General features: G+C 44.0%; 1 protein-coding gene across 20 annotated transcripts in view; it reads right to left on the minus strand.

The window, feature by feature from the left end:
* Nucleotides 1-18,714, minus strand: part of Aopep (aminopeptidase O (putative)) — a 293,876-nt gene that overhangs the window by 236,047 nt on the left and 39,115 nt on the right. For all 20 annotated transcript variants that reach the window (XR_012440580.1, XR_012440575.1, XR_012440579.1 and 17 more), the window contains exon 3: nt 13,619-13,785. Coding sequence is in view for 14 of the 20 variants with exons in the window: in XM_074052594.1 (XP_073908695.1) it covers nt 13,619-13,785 (167 nt within the window). In the remaining 6 variants the exon portion in view is untranslated. The remainder of the gene's footprint in view (nt 1-13,618; nt 13,786-18,714) is intronic.

Here is an 18,714-nt window from a genome sequence, read left to right on the forward strand (position 1 = left end):
ATCTTAGCTACTCAGGAGACAGAGATCAGGAGGATCACAGTTCAAAGACAGCCTGGGCAAACAGTTCATGAAACCCTATCTTGAAAACACGAAACAGGTCTGGTGGAGTGACTCAAGTGGTAGAGTGCCTGCATAGCAAGTGTGAAGCCCTGAGCTCAAATCCCAGTGCTGAAAAAAAAAATCAAGAAAACTGCCCCAAACTGAAGAGTTCAAGGGTTTTCCAGACTGAAAGGACATGAAGTATCCAGGGAACTGGATGTACACTGACCCACATCCAGAAACACCATTATGATATTCAGAAGCCTGGGAATAAAGACAAGATCCTACAAGAGAAAGGAAAAAAGTTCCAGACACTAAGGACATTTTCAGACATGCACAGTCTCAAAAAAACCTCACCTCCTACACACCATATTCTCTGAAGTTACCAGACTATGTAAAGCCTGCTTCAAAAAGAGGCAGAAGAGAAGCAAAGGCAACCTGCAGAATGGTAGCCCTGTGCCCCCACCCAGCAGAGACTAGCCTCTCCCCAAGGGGCAAGGGAGGGAGCCCAAGGAAGAAAACCTGATGTATCTGAGCACGTCTCGTTGGGTTTTGGTGGTACTGGGTTGAGCACAGGGCCTGTACCTGGTGCCCTACCACTTGAGCCATGCCCTCAAGCCCTTTGCTTTACTTGTTTTTCAAATAGGAGTTTGCATTTATGCCCAGGCTGCCTAGACCACAGTCCTCCTATATACACACTTCTTGCATAGCTCAGATGACAGGCATGTGCCACCACACCCAGCTTTAACTGGTTGAAATGGGGGCCTCATGAACTTTTTGTCTGGGCCAGCCTCGAACGTCGATTCTCCCAATCTCTACCTCCCAAGCAGCCAGGATTACAGATGTGAGCTACTGTCCTCAGCCTGTGTCTGAACATCTTGAAAAGAGATTTAAACAACTTTAAAGAGCCTAGTGTTGACAAATACAAAGAAAATGGTGAAAACAAACGATAACACTGTTATCAAGTAAAAAAACTAGTATGGACAGAAATAATGATGTAATCCTAGTTTCACTACAAGGCTCAGCTCTTGTATGCTGGATACATGCCCCAGATGCTGGGATGATGGGATGGGGCGGAGGGGTGGGAGCGGGAGGAGAGCTAAATCCTACCTTCCGCAGCGGGAAGACCGACACTAAACAAGCAAGCACTTTCACCAAATGACATGGAGGTTAGTAGTAAACAATCAGCCAAGAGGTAAAGGTGGTCCCTCTGCTGCAAGAGAAAAGGTGAGGTGGACAGAGTCAGAGGACTGCTTTTTGGGGAAGGGTATAATAATACCAACAATTATTTGAACATTTAAATTCAAACAAAACTACTCAATTAATTAAAAGGTAATTCTAACAGAAAAAGAAGACCATTTTTGATCCTGAGATGCCACTTACGTGATAAGACGCAGCTCAGAGGAAGAGGCAATTTAGCAGGGGCCATCCTGTGAGGCACTCCTGCTAAGGATGAGGCACTGCACAACAGGCTCTCTCCCCAGTTCTGTGCTGCATTCTGATGTGCTTTTTGCCGCGGGTCTGGCTCCTGCTACCATGTAATGTGTGGGCCAGATGACACTTGTAGAAACAGCAGGACCTGAAACACTTCCAAGAGAAAACACTGCCAACAGGACGAGAAGGATTTGTGAGAACCCCACACAAGGTGACCGATCGCATCATGCCCAGCCCAGTCCTTTATCGGAAGAACTGTGTCCTCCCAAGGTGATGTGGAAGAGCACCAGGAGCCACAAAAGGATGTGGTAAGTAAGAGGAGTGGGGGTAAGCAGTAAAAAAGAGGAAAGATAACCTGGAATTTGGTTAAGATAGCAAAACTGGTAACAGAACCTAAAGTGGGTGCAAGGCAAATATTTCAGAGCTGTCATTGCTTCCTTGCTGTCTTCCTTTTTTTGAAAGGTAGTGAAAATACCACCCAAATCCATATTTTAAATGCTAAGGATGATTTCCTCATACACACAGCCCACAGGATTTTAAAAATTTTTCTGACTCCTAAAGCTCCTCTGTTCTAATGGAGCTTATTTGGAACAAACTTTTAAAACAGAGTTATTTTCTTGGCTACCAAGTGACAAACAGGTAGATCAATTGGCTGGGCCATCAGGAACCACAAGCTAAGAGCCTAATTCCTAAAGATCTGGTCAGCCACAGTGTTTCTTAGGAAGAAGCATCTCAAAAGAGTCTGGCTGGGCTGGTACAGTGGCTCAGCCTGTAACTCCAGCTACTCAAGAGGCAGAGATCTGGAGGATCCCAGTTCAAGGCCAGCCTGGGCAAAAAGTTACCAGGACCACATCTCAACCAGCGAACTGAGAGTGGTGGAACACACCTGTCATCCTAGCTAGGTGAGAGGTCATAGGTGGGAGGATCAAAGTCAGAGTTGGGTGGAGAAAAAAAAAAAAAAAAACCACCAAAGCCAAAAGGGCTAGGGTCATGGCTCGAGTGGTAAAGCACCTGCCTAGGAAGCAAAAGGCCCTGAGTTCAACCCCCAGTACCACACACACACACAAAAAGTGCATCTGTCACCCCCACCCCCACACCCCTTCCCCAGGAGAATGCTAGAGCCACCATGGAGATCACAGAGCACTTCTAGTGCCCTGAAGGTGTTTACTATTTATGAGTTCATTACTGTGAGGACACCCCCAGTACTCTCTCCTGGTGGAAAAGTCTCTGCTGAGGTGTATGCTTGGGGATCATTTGCATGAAGACTGCCCTCTGCCAACCTGCAAAAAATGCAAACCGTGAGGTGCAGATACTACCCAGAAAGCAAGGCATGCTTTCTGACAGAGAGAACTCACTTCTGGACTGTCTGTTGTTTGTGGTAAGCCCTGCCGTGCAAGGAGAACTGGTGAGAGTTCACTTCTTTTGAGTGTATCTGTGGGCTGCATTCAGTCCCTGCTCCACGCTTGCCAGTCTGGCACATTACTTAAGCTCTACACACGTGTCCTTTTGTAGAACATGGAAACAACCATAGTGTGTACCTCTTAGGGTTGTGTGCGGATTAAACTAGATGTATAGAGAAATCGCTGGGCACAGTGGTTGATACACAGTGTCTGTCCTCGTCGTCATTTGCAAGTGCCCATCTCTACAGCTGCCCTTCCCCATGCTCAGGCTGACTCTCTGGAGGCAGAGGTGAAGGATGTTTGAAGGTATGGCTGCCACATGTGCACGAAACCCTGAAGCCCGTGACCTGATGAGGCCCACATATGGGGTTTAAGGTTGAATGCCATTAAAATACGGTGCACACAAAGTGATCCATTTAAAGAGTGACAGCCCAAAGGGGGTATCCTGCATGACTTCACATAGAATGGACCATTTGGAGACTATTTCAATGCTGTTTACTTTAAATGAGCCATCCTCAATGAAACAGGCAGTGAATGCCTTCATTTTGCCTTTTGATTCAACCCACTTGCACCATGCCTCCCCACTAGGCCACATACAGAACAAAGAGAATGTGCTGTACTTGCACCAACCTGGAGTTTTCCCCACAGAAGCCAGAAACCCATCACACCCCCAGACGATTTCACAGCCAGGCCTAGTGTCATTAGTGAGGCTACCAGAGGACAGCAGGGGCCACAAGGCAGCATGAGCCTACACTGCGCAGGCTGGAGCACCACCAGCTTCCCCTGCCTACTGGACAGGTTCCGTAATGCTGGATCTCTGACCCCCTAGAGGAGAGCTCAGGGATCCTTATCACCCCACGCCACCTTCTTAAACTGGAGTGGATTCAGAGGAAAACTTTCATACTCCACTGATTTCACTAGTAAGTCAGGTGTGTCACATGAGAGAGTTCTTAGGATCACAATAGCAGCCATGACAAGATCCAAATACACATTTTCACCTCCAAAACAGGACTGAAATTTCCCTTAATGATGACTGCAGGTTTTTTTGTTTTTGTTTTTTTTTTTTTTTTTTTGCAGGTAGCGTAAGATTTTCAAATCACTAGAGGCAGTTGGAAATTTAATTTTGGCTGGGGGTGTAGCTCAGTGATAGATGCTCGCTTTGCATCCAGGAGCCCTGGGTTGAATCCCCAGCACAATAAACGAACAAGCAAAAAAAAAAAAAATTAGTTTTGAAAATAAGCATCATAACTCGAGCATGTTAACAATTACTTTATTTTTTTCATTCACTACTCTTAAAAACTGTCCTTTGAAGAGTGTGAATATTCTATCCTCCAAAAGTGGTAATTACCAGTGGAGAGAGAAAAATAAAGAACACAACGCACGAGTCAGTTCACTGTGGGGAGGGTGGGGGGTGGGAGTCAACTGTGATCTTAAATTTGAGGAGATTAATTTTACAAAAGGAAAGCCTTCAGAGAAGAAAAACCAAGGCAGCACAGTCGCCCGTACCCACCAGCCACGGCTGGAAAGAAGAGCAAAGTAGTATGAACTGCATGCAAAGTCAGTCCTATGCACTTGGATCCCCAGCACACACACACCCCGCCCCTCCTGTAGCGCTCCTGTCTCCACGAAGATTGAGGGGATGCTTCCTAGTGAAGCATCTAAGCACCGTCCATGCCTTGCCACCACAGGTCAGGCAGCAGGAGGCTTTTGGAAATATGGAGTTGACACAGGCTTTTATTTAACATACCAGATTCTGTCATGAAATCCAGTGAAGTGCCTGCTTATTTCCTACCTCAAGACTCCTTCTTTCTCTAGTCACAAGTCCTTTCAGGACTTCCTGCCCAAGCTATTCCATATGATAAGATTATTTTGGAACAACTTTGTATCACAAATTAAAAATGCTTGACAATGTGTATAGGAACATGTGTATTTGTAAGTGTATACAGATACACCACATGCAATATGCATACTGCATATACACATACATCATACATACATGAGGAAGAGGGAAAGCTCCCCCCTTTGACTGTTCCCCTCTTGGCCTTCTTCTCTAGTGCTTGGGATGTTCAGCAAACCCTCCAAGATGGCAAGTCTATGCATCCTGTCTGCATGGGCTGGTGCCACCATCTTGAATACCCGTTCATGACTGTCTTTCCTTAGTTTTTCTCTGCTGCTGCTTAAGAGTTGTAACTGGCTCCAGAACAAAGGAGACAGGAAGAGCCCTGGGCTGGGAGGTACCAGCCCTGACTAACCAGGGCCATGTGCTAAGTCAGACCACAGCTTTGCACTGATGCCACCCAGCAAGGCTTCGGGTTTCCTTCCCTGCCACTTAGTACTGCCTCAGGCACAGGAGACCCAGTTGAGAATGACCTTCAAGATCGCATAATGAACTAGGTAAAAGAGCGCCACCTACTGAACCAAGAACACAAGCAGCTCTACAGGCTGTGTATGTCCCTCCTCCTTAGCTAATGGCATCCTTAAAGGCACACACCCTGACAGGCTTGTCACTCAAGTCTCCCCAGACATGCAGGTCTATGATGTGGACAACTAGTTCCTCCGAAACTTAAGTGCAAAGTAGATCAGTGGACTGGACACAAAAATTGTGCCTCTGCAGATGGTCACAAGGCAAACTAGTCCTTTACCCACATGAAAACATTTATGAATGTCAAGTCTAAGGCAAGATCCAGAGCAGTCAGGACTGGCACACACATGGCTGCCGGAATCATGATGGCTCCTGCATGTGCTGCATGTGCTAAGCGGAGGCTGGGACGGCAAGCAAGAACAACACAACACAAGACAAAAGGGCCAAAAAGGGCAAGGCACCAGAGAACACAGTCCTGGCTAAAAGGCCATTTTCTAACTACAGAAGACTTATTCCTAGCTTTCAAAAACACACGCACGCATAAATACGTGTACCAGCCAGAACAAAGCTTCCAGTTCTAGAAACAAGCAGCTTTCTCTACTTCACATTTTCTCTTTGTGGGGAAAACACTTAATCATAACCATTCCCAAATGCCTTTTAATTTACCACTTCCTGTACGCCATTCCTGCTTGTGTACTGTGGAAGCAGTCTAAATAGAATTGCTCATTTGGAGCCATCAAGAGGGAGGAAAGTTGGCTTTCAGTTGCACACAGGAGGAGGTCCGGACCCTGAAATCTTGGCTTTTTCCTGGAATTTCCCACACAGTCAAGAGAAAGAGAATGTCAGAGTGCTGGTCCACTGGGGAAGCCAGAGAGTAGCATTTTGCCCAGAATGAAGTAATGTCTACAGGCTTACTTTTGCCGGTAGAAAAATGAAATGAGACCCTTTTCAAGGGCATGTGTAGTTTGTAATGCCTTTCTCTTGTTCCTATGTTTTTCTCCTTTGGAAAGAGCTTAGACAGTCTCATCTCGTTCATATTCTTGAGGCTTCCCATGAAAAACAGAAGCAGAAGAAGTAGGAATATGTTAAACTAGATTCTATAAAAATAAAACTGAAGGAAAATAACATGTACTTTAATGTGTTTTTTTTTTTCCTTTTAACCTGTACTAAGGCTGCAGAAATGAGCAGCATAATGAAAAGAAGTGACCCTGAAATCCCTGAAATCACGGCCAGCAGTGGTTTCAACATTCCCTCCATGAACATATCCGGGCACTTATCGTCTGCAAAGCACGGCACTGGGCACTGGGTCTCTGCGCTCAGTGGCTTGGCTACATGTGGACAGGAAACACAGGCTGACAGTACACCCAGCGTGGCAGTTCTCCCCACATGGCTCTTGTGCTGAGGAAGTTAAATAATAAATGAGTCAAGCGAGCTCATCTACATCGATGGCCTTGACTTAGCCTTCTTGAAAAAAGAATAATGACTACTCAGCTAATAAAATTCTTAGGATGGTCATTACCCATCAGCCTTCTTTTTAAAAACATGGGGCGAGGACTCAGCCTGTCTGCTGACCCCTGCGTCCTGCCCAGAGGCTGCTGTCATTTCTGTGTGGTTATCTGCTCACAGGTGCTTTGCTTCTTTCAGGAAATCAGCTGGCGCCCAGTAAATGTGCTAATCAGGCCAATGACGTGTCATTGTGATGGAAACTGTGACTAGCTGGGCAGGGCTTTGCTGCCTCTGCCTTCAAGGACAGCAACAGACCAACCTACAATCTGGAAAACATGACCAGGCAAGGAAGCAGCACCATGCTGTGCCCCATACCTGCCATACCCTTTCTCTAGGGTGCAGATCCATCTGTAGACATCGTGTGTCTCCAGAAAGCCACTTGGAGATCTGGCGAGGGCCTTCATTACACTACTTCCTGGCTGTCCTCTGACGAACTCCAGCTGTGGGTTCTTTCTCTGTGTCTAGCTCAATCCTCCCTCAGTTTGATTTGGTAAAGTCTGTTTTGTGGTATCATCTGAGGTGGAATTGTGGTCTGAACATGAAAAAATCCCAGTTAGCATCTACTGTATTATAACTCTGCCTTCAAATGGTAATTCTAAAAAAAGACCAATATATTATATTCCTGGAAGTTTTCCACGAAAATTTTAAAGTTAATTCTTATTTTTTTATGATAACAGTCAAACAGACAGACAAATATGGTAGAAGTCAGGAAAGTTTTTCAATGAGGACCAGGTAGCAAATATTTTAGGCTTTGAGGGCCTTTCTTTCCACCTGAGCTGTTGTACATGGAAACAGCTCTAGACTAGACAATGGCCATGGTCCAATAGGACTTCATTTATAGAAACAGGCAGTAGGATGTGTCACCTAGACATGACTGAGTGTCGCCAAATAAGTTCAGAGCCCCCTGCGTCAGTTGTACAAGTGCACAGGGCGCGTCGGGCTGCTGCAGTTACTGAGAGGTAATGAGACAAGCACACGGGATGATTTCAAGTAGATGCCAAATGATGTGACAGCAAAAGGCTTACTGAAGAAAAGTGCTGGGGAGGATCATGTTGCCTAGGGTAGGGCAGGTGTTCAGTCACACAGGCAAACACACACAGCCGTCAGCGCCACATCTGTAGCTTGAGAAGCACGGCAAGCACAAGACCCCACAACTGAGCTGCAGGCCAAACCATGAATGAGAAGCTATGCAGGCGTGGGGAGGAGAGGATGGGGAAGCTACACGGCATTCTGGGAAGTGAGGTTGTAACAAGAAAACTGCTAGGGACCGAAGGAGCCCAGGTACCAATGTCTGTTTGGGATGGCAGTGTTTCGCATACCCCATCAACTCGGCATGTCACGGAGCCAGGAGAGAGGGCAGACAAGCACCCATATGGGACGGGCAGAACTTGACTAGACAATAAGCCAGCATGATGAGGAGCCTGGGTAAAGGCGGTGTATCAGCTAACCTTCCATCTGTTGACCTGAGGAGGGTTTTGGCAGACAGGACAGTGAATGGAGGGAGCAAAGGGAAACCTACATACTGTGTCCACATAGGAAAGCCAAGGACACTGTGGAAAAACAGAAGTCAGGGGAAGATCAAGCCTTGGAAATCAATTTTCTACAGACACCAAACCAATTTAAGAAGCTGGCACTGTCATTATGATACAAGAAGATATACATTCTATACAATCATAGTGAAAAGCCACAAGAAGATAACAGGCTGAAACATACGTGAAACAGACTGAGATAAAGTGACAACAAAAAAATGAAGGACTGAGTTTTTATACTGACATAATTTAACTCTCTAATGGAATTAGTAAAGAACAAAAATGTCAGTACAGAAAAAAATCAGTGCTCGAGAGTGTCCCCAGCACTGCAAAAAAATACAAAAATGTGGGCTGGCAGAATGGCTCAAGCAGGATAGTGCCTGCCTAGCAATTGCGAGGCCCTGAGTTCAAACCCCAGTACTGCAAAAAAAGAAAAAAGTTTTTAAAAATTAGTGTATGGATAAAAAATGAAAAGGCAAGCCATGCAAACAAGGACTATGCATTTGCAATATGTGAATCTAGAGCATCCTGCAAAGTATTCTTACTTTCTTCTTTCAGGAAACCAGCTGTGCCAAAAAGAAACCTACATTATTAAAAATGGCAAATGACTTTAAAGAGATGTTCAAAGAAAAAAGTAAGTATGTGCGATAGGTACACAACAAAGTGCTCCACATCACTAGTTATTAGAGAAGTGCAAAGCAAGCCACAGTGAGCTAGCACCTCACCCTCGGCTGGAGGGCTCCAAGGCAAAGGCCCAGCAACACTAACTGCAAAGGTAAGCACCGACGACAGCTCTCACGTCACTGGGGCATAAAGTAATATGACCACTTTGGATATGGTTTGGCAGATAACAAACCACAAGTTTAAGTACAGAAACTTCAACATGTATTTACCATATGATCGAGGTATAAATACTTGGGTATTTATCCAAGATAAATGAAAACCATATCCACAAAAAGTCTCCTACCTGAATGTTCACAGCATATTTTTCAAAATGACCAAAACAATCCAAAGGTCTACAAACAGGTGAGTGGATAAACTTGGTTTATTCATACCATGGATCACTACCTAACAAGAATATGGTACTGCTACCTACAATGATGCGGGCAAATCACAAACATGAGTCCAGGTAAAAGAAGTCAGACATGAGCACACACTGAATGGCTCCACTTATGTGAAGTTTTAGAAGTGGAACTAGTCTATCAAGATGGAAATAAATCAGGTCAATGGGGCGGACTGGAGGAGGTGTAGATAGGAGTGAGGACATGGGCACAGGGGTTTCTAGGTAATGCAAGTGTTCTGTATCGTCACAAGGTGATGATTAATTACACAGAGGTGTGCACCTTTCAGATCTCACTCAATAATACATTTTAAGTGTATGCATTTATTATATGTAAATTGCCCTGCAGTAAAGTTGGCTCAAAAGAAAGGCATCACATCTAGATTTGTTCTAAAGTTTTGAATTACATAAATTTTAACAACTTTTTTGTTTGTTTTTGGCAGTACTGGGGTTTGAACTCAGGGCCTCACACTTGCTAGGCAGGCATTCTACTACTTGTGCCACCCCACTAGTCCCTTAATTACATAAATTTTTCAAAGTCTACATGCCTCTAGGTAACAAGAGCAGACTACTTGCAAATAATTTAAAAATCTGGTACCATATTTCTCTTTGGAGATACTAAGTAAGAAATGATAGTGGCAATATTTATAATCATTAAAGAGAGAAAAGTGACAAAAAGTTTGTACCAGCTGGACATGGTGGCACATGCCTATACTTTCAGCACGCCAGAGGCTGAGGGAGGAGGATTGTGATTTCAAGGCCAGCCTGGGCTAATGTAGCAAGATCCTATCTCCAAATAAAAAAAAAAAAAAAGTTTAAATCTAGCCGAGAACTGTTCATAAGTGAGCACAACTGAAAATAAAAAAAAGGGAGCGCGGAAAACATATCTTAAGCTCATCCTTCCAGGAAAAAACATTGAAATCTTTCCCAGCCTATTGAGAGACAATTCAAACTTAAGAACTCAAGAGTGAAGGAAGTCTAAATACTTGAGAAAAATATGATTTGAAATGGGATGAAAATGTAAAACAATAACAGTTAGAAGAGAAGACATATTACAAAAACAAAATGTAGCGATAATACAAGCCCCAAATCCCAGATTTATTATTTTTTTATCTGTCATGAGTGGGATCCAGAGCTACTAGTTAACAAAGTTGTAAAATACTCATCTGTAGAACACTACAGTCTTAAAAATAACACGGAAGTTCTTTATGTTCTGATCCGACATTGCTGTAAGATGAGTGTGTTCTAGAGAGGGAAACACAATGTACAAATGTGTACAGACTAATGCAACAGAATAAAACATTACACAAACAGAACTGGTAACTTTGGTTGTTGTCTTAGGGGGAGAGTTCTTGGCGGCTGGGAGATAGGGGTAAGAAGCAGACTTTATTGTAAATATGTCCTTTTTTCATTTACAAATGTCCTGGTTTGATTGATTGATTGATTGATTTAGGCAGGCAGGCAGGCAGGCAGTGGTACTGGGGTTTGAACTCAGGGCTTCACACCTGCTAGACAGATGCTCTACCACTTGGGCTGCACCTCCCATTCCCTTTCTGCTTTAGTCAGGTAGGGTCTTGTGGTTTTTGCCTGGGCAGACTGAAACTGTGATTCTCGTATTTACACTTCCCTACTGGGAGTGACAAGTGTGCGCCATCACACCTTGTTTGTTGACCGAGGGGGGGGGGCGTCTTGCTAACTTTTTGCCTGGGCTGGCTCCAATCGTCATCCTCCTGGATCTTTGCCTCCCAAGTAACTAGAATTACAGACATGAGCCACTGTGCCCAACCATAAATGTCCTACTTTTAAAATGTCCTTTTAAAAATAAAATTTGTAAATATATTGTTCGTTTTGCTTAAGAATCAAGTAAATACTCAGCAAATTCAGCAAAGACTTTGGTACTTATGCTTACGTGATAAAGAAGAGATAACAAACTAGGAAAGATAAACGATCTTGAAATGGTTGGTTTCCTACTTGGAAAAAAGACAATACTTAGTCCTCATTTCACGACTTATTGAGAATAAGTTACAGAGCTAAATTATAAATATTAAACTATAAAATATTAAAAACCACCACGTTAATTCTAGACCAAAGGAAATGTTCCTAGAGAAATCTGATAAATTTGATTTCACAGAAATTTAAATCTCCTATAGATAAGAAACATTGTACAAAATTAAAAGGCACACTCCCAGGGAAAAACACTTTTGCAAATATGGTAAAAGATTAATATCTTTATTTTTTTAAAGATCCAATCAATCAAAGCAAAAACAAGACAACTTTTTGAAAACCTCACTGTTCTCTCAGTATAAACACAAAGCACATGAGAGCATGTGGCACTTATCAGTAACCACAGAGGTCCAAACTAGAGAGAGGTTCCTGAAATCTGATGAGCAACATTCCAGGAAACAGGGACCCTCAGAATTACTGACCAGGGCGTAAAGTGGCATCATTTTTTTTTGGAAAACTACATGGCCTGTGTGACAAGAGCCTTTAATATGTTTATATGTTAGACTAGTACCTCTCATTTAAATAAAATGTTTCCTAAGAAACACCATCTTAAGTGAACTTAGCCAGGTTCAGAAAGACAAAAGCTGCATGATTTCTTGCATATGTGGAATACAGACCTAATACAAACATAGCAATTATTATGAAAAATAGGTCACGCTAAGGGGAAGTCACTAATGGGAAAGGATGGGTAAAAGAAGGAAGTTAAGAAGGTGAATATAGTTGATGTACTTTCTATACAAGAATGAATGAAGAATTTTTAAATCTGTTGAAATCACCATAAAAAGGAGACTAAGGTAGAAAGGAGAAAAGCAGAGTGGATGAACCAGTTTGGGTTATAATACATATATACATGGAAATATCACAAGGAAACTCCCTGTAGAGCTATCTTAAACAAACAAAAATGTCTTTTTTCTTTCTTTTTTTTTTTTTTGGTGGTACTGAGGTTTGAACTCAGGGTCTTGTGGTTGTTAGGCACGTGATTTACCATTTGAGCCACTCCACCAGCCCCAAAATGTCTTTTTTCAAAAACTGAGAACAGGAAGGTAAAATAGGTCCTGTCTGGAGGTTGGCACCAGTAAGAGGGGGGAGGATATAAGGAAAGAATGTAGGAGAGTGAATGTGGTGGAATATTATGTACTCATGTATGAAAATGGAAAAATGAGACCTGTTGAAACTATTCCAGGAATTAGGGGGGATAAATGGGAGTGATGGAGGAGTGAATTCAACTATGACATATTGTAAGAGCTTTTGCAAATTTCTCAATGTACCCATAGTATAACAATAATATGATGATAAAAAAACATAAATAAAATACACACAAAAAATGTCTCCTAAGGAACTTTATAATCAGGAAACTATCTGGAAATAATAAAATATCTAATAATATGGGCATGTTAAATTATTGTATTCACACAATAAGAGTATGCCAACATTAAAATTAAATTTAAAAATAGTTAACAACCTGAAATATGTTCAACGTGCACTGAGTGAAAAAACAGAATAAACACTGTTATATGCTATAACAATTTTGAACAAGTCCTACATACATATAAATTTTAAAGACTGCAGAGAAATGCATGAAAATGTGAGCGATAATTTTTTGAATTATTTATTTGTATTGCTTTTACCTTTCTGCATATGTTGAAGTTTCTGTAATAAGTATGTGAGAGAAGACACCCTATTTTAAATAAGGAAATATTACAACTACAAAAATGTGGCCGGGCATCAGCATCTCAGGATGTCACCTGAGGTGTTCATTACTGAATAAGCCAGCCCTTCACAGCTAGAACCCAGCTGGGTATTACCATTGCCCCACCTTTCTGAAACATCTTTGGTCCCGAGCTTCACGTAGGCCAACAGTGTGCAGGACAGACCCTTCACAGGACAGTCCAATTTCAGCTCAACAAAGTGAGTAATCATGAACCCGGCACATCCAAACCACAGACAACTCAACCATAATGGAGTTTCCGTGACATACTTGCCTGCCCAGAAAGGCTTCAACCAAGACCACCCGCGTATGGCCCACAAATCCCCAGGAGAAAGAAACTGCTGAAATAATCCACAAATCGATAACTCTGACGCGAAGACCCCAAACCCCACACCCAGACTCCCAAGGCCCCTCCCCAGACTGGCTTGCTTTCTCTGGCAGGGTGCTGCATGATACGTGCATTTCCAAGCCAACTAATAAAGCAGCTCTGTAAGGTTTGGAACAACGCTGCTCATTGGGTTCCTGGATCCAGCATGTGTGCAACACATAAATAAGCAAGGAACACATGTACAGTACCTTCGCGAAGCGGTGTTGGTTTGGCAGAATTTTCTCCACTCATTAAAACAACAAAAGATGCAGCTGCTCGAACTGTGGCCTGCCATGTTGACATGGCAACGGGTGGCTCCTGGCATGGAAAAAGGGCCCTGTTGTTTATGGGAGATCCCATCGTGTAAACACATGGCCTGCAGAAGAAAGACAAAGACACAAAGGGGAGCATCTTTAAAATGAGTTGTCACTTCTCACCACCATGGGAGGGAAGGGTACATTGAGCTTTCAAAGGGAAAACATTTGAGGCTTTGTAGTTGATTGCTTTCAAGGCGCACTGGACTAGGCCTGCCAAGGGGCTGCTACATGAATAACCGAGTGGTTATTTCACCCAAATGAATTACTTAAATATGTAAAGAGGTGTTTTTTCTTTAAGAAGAAAAAAAAATTGGATAAAGTTTTAAATGCTAGTCTGCCAAGTTATAATTTATATTAACCTTGCCCCCTCCCCTACCCCCCCCCACCTCAGGCCCTTATGCCTTCAAAAGAAAAAAGTGAGACATTCCAACAAACTTTTTGGAAAGTCTTCTGGGAAAGAAAATATGTTTGGAGATCACTGAGATATTAATGCCTGGAAAAACAAGCTGGTGGTCTCCAACCCAGTGCTGGCAGCAGATACCCCTAATCTTGGAAACCACCTTCCCAACTGGAACCCTTGTGGGAATCCCTGTGTGGGAGCCAAGAACAGGGGCTGGCACACAAACAGGACTGTAGGTCACAACAGCCAGGCTGCGGCGGGAGGGCAGAGAGCTACCAAAGCAAGTGCACAAAACCAATGGCCCGGCGCTGGGACTCGTTCTGCTACAGCTAAAAAACACACATCTTCCCCAACCAAGAAAGGTCCCTTCCACTGTGTGTCATGGTTGACAGAGATGGCAAACAACCACAAAATCTAAGGGACCTGCTTGTTCTTTTGGCACCACAGAGACAAAGAAGCAAGACTGACTCCTTGGGAAAACAACTTAGGGAAATCTTCCTTTTTTTTTTTTTTTGGTTTGTTTGTTTTTGAAGAGTTATAACAAATATACCCTTTTAGTCAGCTTGACGTGCTCAGGCACTACTTCTTGCAGATAAAACTGCTTTCTTTTTTTTTTCTTTTTTGGTGGTTCTGTGGTTTGAAAAGTCAGGGCCTCACGCTCACTAGGCACGTGCTCTACCACTTGAGCCATTCCACCAGCACTCCCTTTCTCATTGACATCACGACTGCACATTTATTTCTTCCTATAATGTGCAAGAACACACAGAATGATGGCCCGACACTATCAGGATCTGGAAAGGAAAAAGAGAAACCAGTCTAGGGCTTAATAAAGAAGAAACTGATTACACAATGCATAGAAAAAAAGAGCTGGCAGGTCAATCAGGAGACAGTGAGGTGACCCAAGATCAGTCACAACAGCAAGCAGCCATGACACCTCGGAATGGAGGAGCTGGTGTTACCCAGCCATAGTGGCAGGCAGGGGTCATATGGCAGAAGCCAAAGTCACAAGGGGACTGATTATCTGATAGGACCTGGGACTCCAGAGGAGCTCAGCCAACCTGAGCTGCCAAAGGCAGCTCGGAAAGAAGAAATGCCTTGTTCCCACCAACTCCTGCTCTCCAGTTCCATCAGTGCTCCCCCTCAACTAAACCTAGGCCAGAAAGCAGAAAAGAGCCTGGGGAACGAAGCTCCTTGAAGATCCAGAAGATGGGTCTTAGGGCTAACACTGGATTGCAGTACACTATCCTAGAACTGTACTTCCAACATAACTCACAGACTTGACATGGGGCAGGAAGGAGTTCAGAAAGTCAGAATACATTAGACCTGGTTGGCTTAACAACTTATTAACTGACCCCAGAAAAGTCCCTTCACCTCTCTGTGTCACAGGTAAAATGGGGGAGGGGAAGGTGGAAGGGCAGCAGGTAACCTTTATTATCTCTCCTGATCAGTAAGTCTATGATTCTGTATCTCAAGTTTATAGATCCAAGAGTAAAGAGCAAATTTTCATCAAGGCCCAGAACCTCCCATCAATCACTTTCAATGAGTTCTGAGCTCCTACACTGATCCCTGTGGGTCCTTGGATAATGACTGCACCTTAGTCAACTGTCCAGCCTCAGGCTATTTAAGGACTTAATGAGGGGGACTGCTAGTGTGCACCTCCTCCCAGGTGGGGCCTTAGCCATGAGGACCATACAGCAGCTCAAATTGCTCTCATAGGCGGGGGCAAGGCATATCTAATTCAGAAAATTCTCCCTAGCAGGTGTTTTGTTTTATTTCCCAAAAAGCCCATCTTAGAGGAGGGTCCTAAGAAGGAAAAGAATCAGAAGGGACATTCCAAATGGCTTTTTTTTTTTTTTACAGTACTGAGGTTTGAACTCAGGGCCCTGCACTTAGTACGCAGGCATGCTACCACTTGAGCCACTGGGCCTACTCCTGAGAGAAGGCTTTCCTTCTCAGAGAAACAGAATTTTTCTTGTTCAAGAGTTCCAGGAAGCCATGTCCAACCTAGTACACTTGTGGGGTTAAACTTATTTGCGATGTTCACAGGGAAGCAAAGCCCTTGCGTGAGCTCTCCTGAGCTGTGGGCTGAAGTCCTTAAGGCGCTTAGGCCAGTCTCTGAGTGTCTCTGCTCACAGCACCTCATTAGCCTAGGGGGACTGCTGTGACAGGGCTATCCCTCCCTGCACAGGGAATAAGTCTTTCCCCAAAGACTGGCTTGCCAAGATGTTGTTCTCTTTCTCCCTACAGGGTTGGCTTGGAGGACATGCCAGCTTCTCATAATGCACACCACCTGTGGCCTTAGGTGTGTGGTCCAGAGGCTTCTTCCATCTGCCTCCACAGCTCTTCCCTGCACAGTCCACCAGATTTGAGATGAGGTAATAGCTAACAAATACCTCCAAGGAAGAATTAGAAGGATGTAGTAAGCAAGTTGCTAGAGAAGGCCTCTGAGTAGTGACTTCTAAGCTGGTCCCCAGTGCCCCTGCCCTCTACTGTACTCATGTGTCATTACACAGTTACCTCCAACTGTACCAGGGTCGGTCTCTATGATCAACACTATAGGGAAGAGGTGATGGCATGCACCTCTGAGATGAGATTTGCAGAGTTCAATGGCTTTTGTCTTAGGGGTTCTTTTCTCTCCCTCTCTCTCATCATTTGCTATGGGGCAATTCATCCAATGCATCATGAGGACACTCGGGCAGCCTAAGGAAGGGCGCCTATGGTGATGAACAGAGACCTCCGGAGCTTGCAGCAACCATGTGAATGAACCTGGAAGAGGATTTTTCCCTCCAGCCAAGCCTCAAGATACCAACAGGCCCAGCTGACTGCTTGACTACAACCTGGGAAGAGTCCAGCCAAGCTCTCCTGTTATTTCCAGTCCTCAGAAACTGGGAGGTAAGTATTTTTTCTTTTAAGCTGTTTTCTTTTTCTTTTCTTTCTTTCTTTTTTTTTTTCTTTTGGAGTAATTTACTTTACAGCTACAAATAACAAACAGAATTTCCCAAGGTTTGTGGCTCAAGTGACAAGACAGATGGTAAAGCTATTTATTATTATTATCAGTATTACTGGGGTTTGAACTCAGGCTTCAAGCTTGGTAGGCAAGCGCTCTACCACTTGAGCCATGCCTCCAGCTGTGGATGGTGAAACTATTTAAACAAGAAACCCAAGAAGGGATGAAGGAGAAAGTCAGAGGGCGCCTGCCTGTTTAATCTGTTGATAAAAGGTTAACACATCATGCAGCAAGGGCTGCATTAGAAAATCCCAGATTTTCTAATCCCATTCAGTGTCATGGCCAACAATAGGACTGAGTGTCAAAATCAGAACTCAGGAAATTTAGGAGTGGTGATTTTATGAAGTAGAAGACAATGACACTGAGGCAGATTTGAGTCAGGGTGCCAGCAAAGTGAGGGGAAATCGTTCACTGACTAAACTAAAAAACATGTTACCCCTCTATTCCTCCCCAACCCTGCATTATGCCCCTCTAACTAACTATCTAGCTGTAGACTTTTTGTTCTAAAATTTTGTCCTGACCCCTTCTGCCATGCTCTTGAAGGCTCCTTCTGTCACTCAGTGCCTGGGCACCTGAGCTCTCCCATCACAGGCCCCCAGAAAGCACTCACTTCCAACCTTCCCAATGTCCTCACAGTTCTCTTTCCTACCCTCTCTTCATGCAGCTTGAGGATCCTATCTCTTAAAGCCTAAAATGTACTTTCTTCCTGGCTTCCCACTTAGTATCCAGAGCTGTACCTCTTGCAAGTGTAGCTCACTCATGTCATCAACCTGAAAGCTATACCCGTAAATATACCCATGTCTAATGGGACCCACTCTCTTTTGAAATGTTTTCACAGATAGCAAGAGCTCCTATGCACAACTTTTTTGGGGGGCGGGGGTGCTGGGGTTTGAACTCAGGGCCTCATACTTATAGGCAGGCTCTACCACTTGAGCCACACCCCAGCTGTTTTTCACTTCAGTTATTTTTTTAAAAAGAATCTCAAGTATATGCCCCAGCCTGGACTGTGATTCTCCTACCTGTACCTCCCATATAACTGGGATGGGGTCTCACTAACTTTTTGTCTAGGCTGGCCTCAAACCAAGATCCTCCCAATCTTCACTTCCAGAGTAGCTAAGATTACAGATGTGAGCCACCAGCCTTGGCTTGGCAGAGCTTCTTGAAAGTGCAGACTGTCTTTGTGCTCCCAGCCCACTCCTTCCTAGCCTTTTCTTCTATCCCAGCTGCAGGCCCACACCTCCCTCCCAACTTGCCCCAACCCACTGCCAGACACTAAGACTTTACAACCAAAAGCCTCTGATCCTTTACAGCTCGGTTCCTCATGCACACCTCATGTCTTCACACCACACATGACTGAAAAATGGCGTAAAGTTAGGTGACCATGTTTTCACAGAGATGAAAAGTCAGTCCTCTAAGAACATGGGCATCTGCCTATAGATGGAGGAAAGGTAAGCATGGGGCCTCCACATTCCCCACAAACTGATTTAAGGGCAAAGATGGCTCCCACTACATACACTCAAATGAGAGCTACTCATTTAAGTAGCTAGCTCCTGGAAGGCTAGTTCCCTGTGCCCAGCCTCT

This window comes from Castor canadensis, chromosome 13 (genome assembly GCF_047511655.1).
Source record: "Castor canadensis chromosome 13, mCasCan1.hap1v2, whole genome shotgun sequence".
NCBI lineage: Eukaryota > Metazoa > Chordata > Mammalia > Rodentia > Castoridae > Castor > Castor canadensis.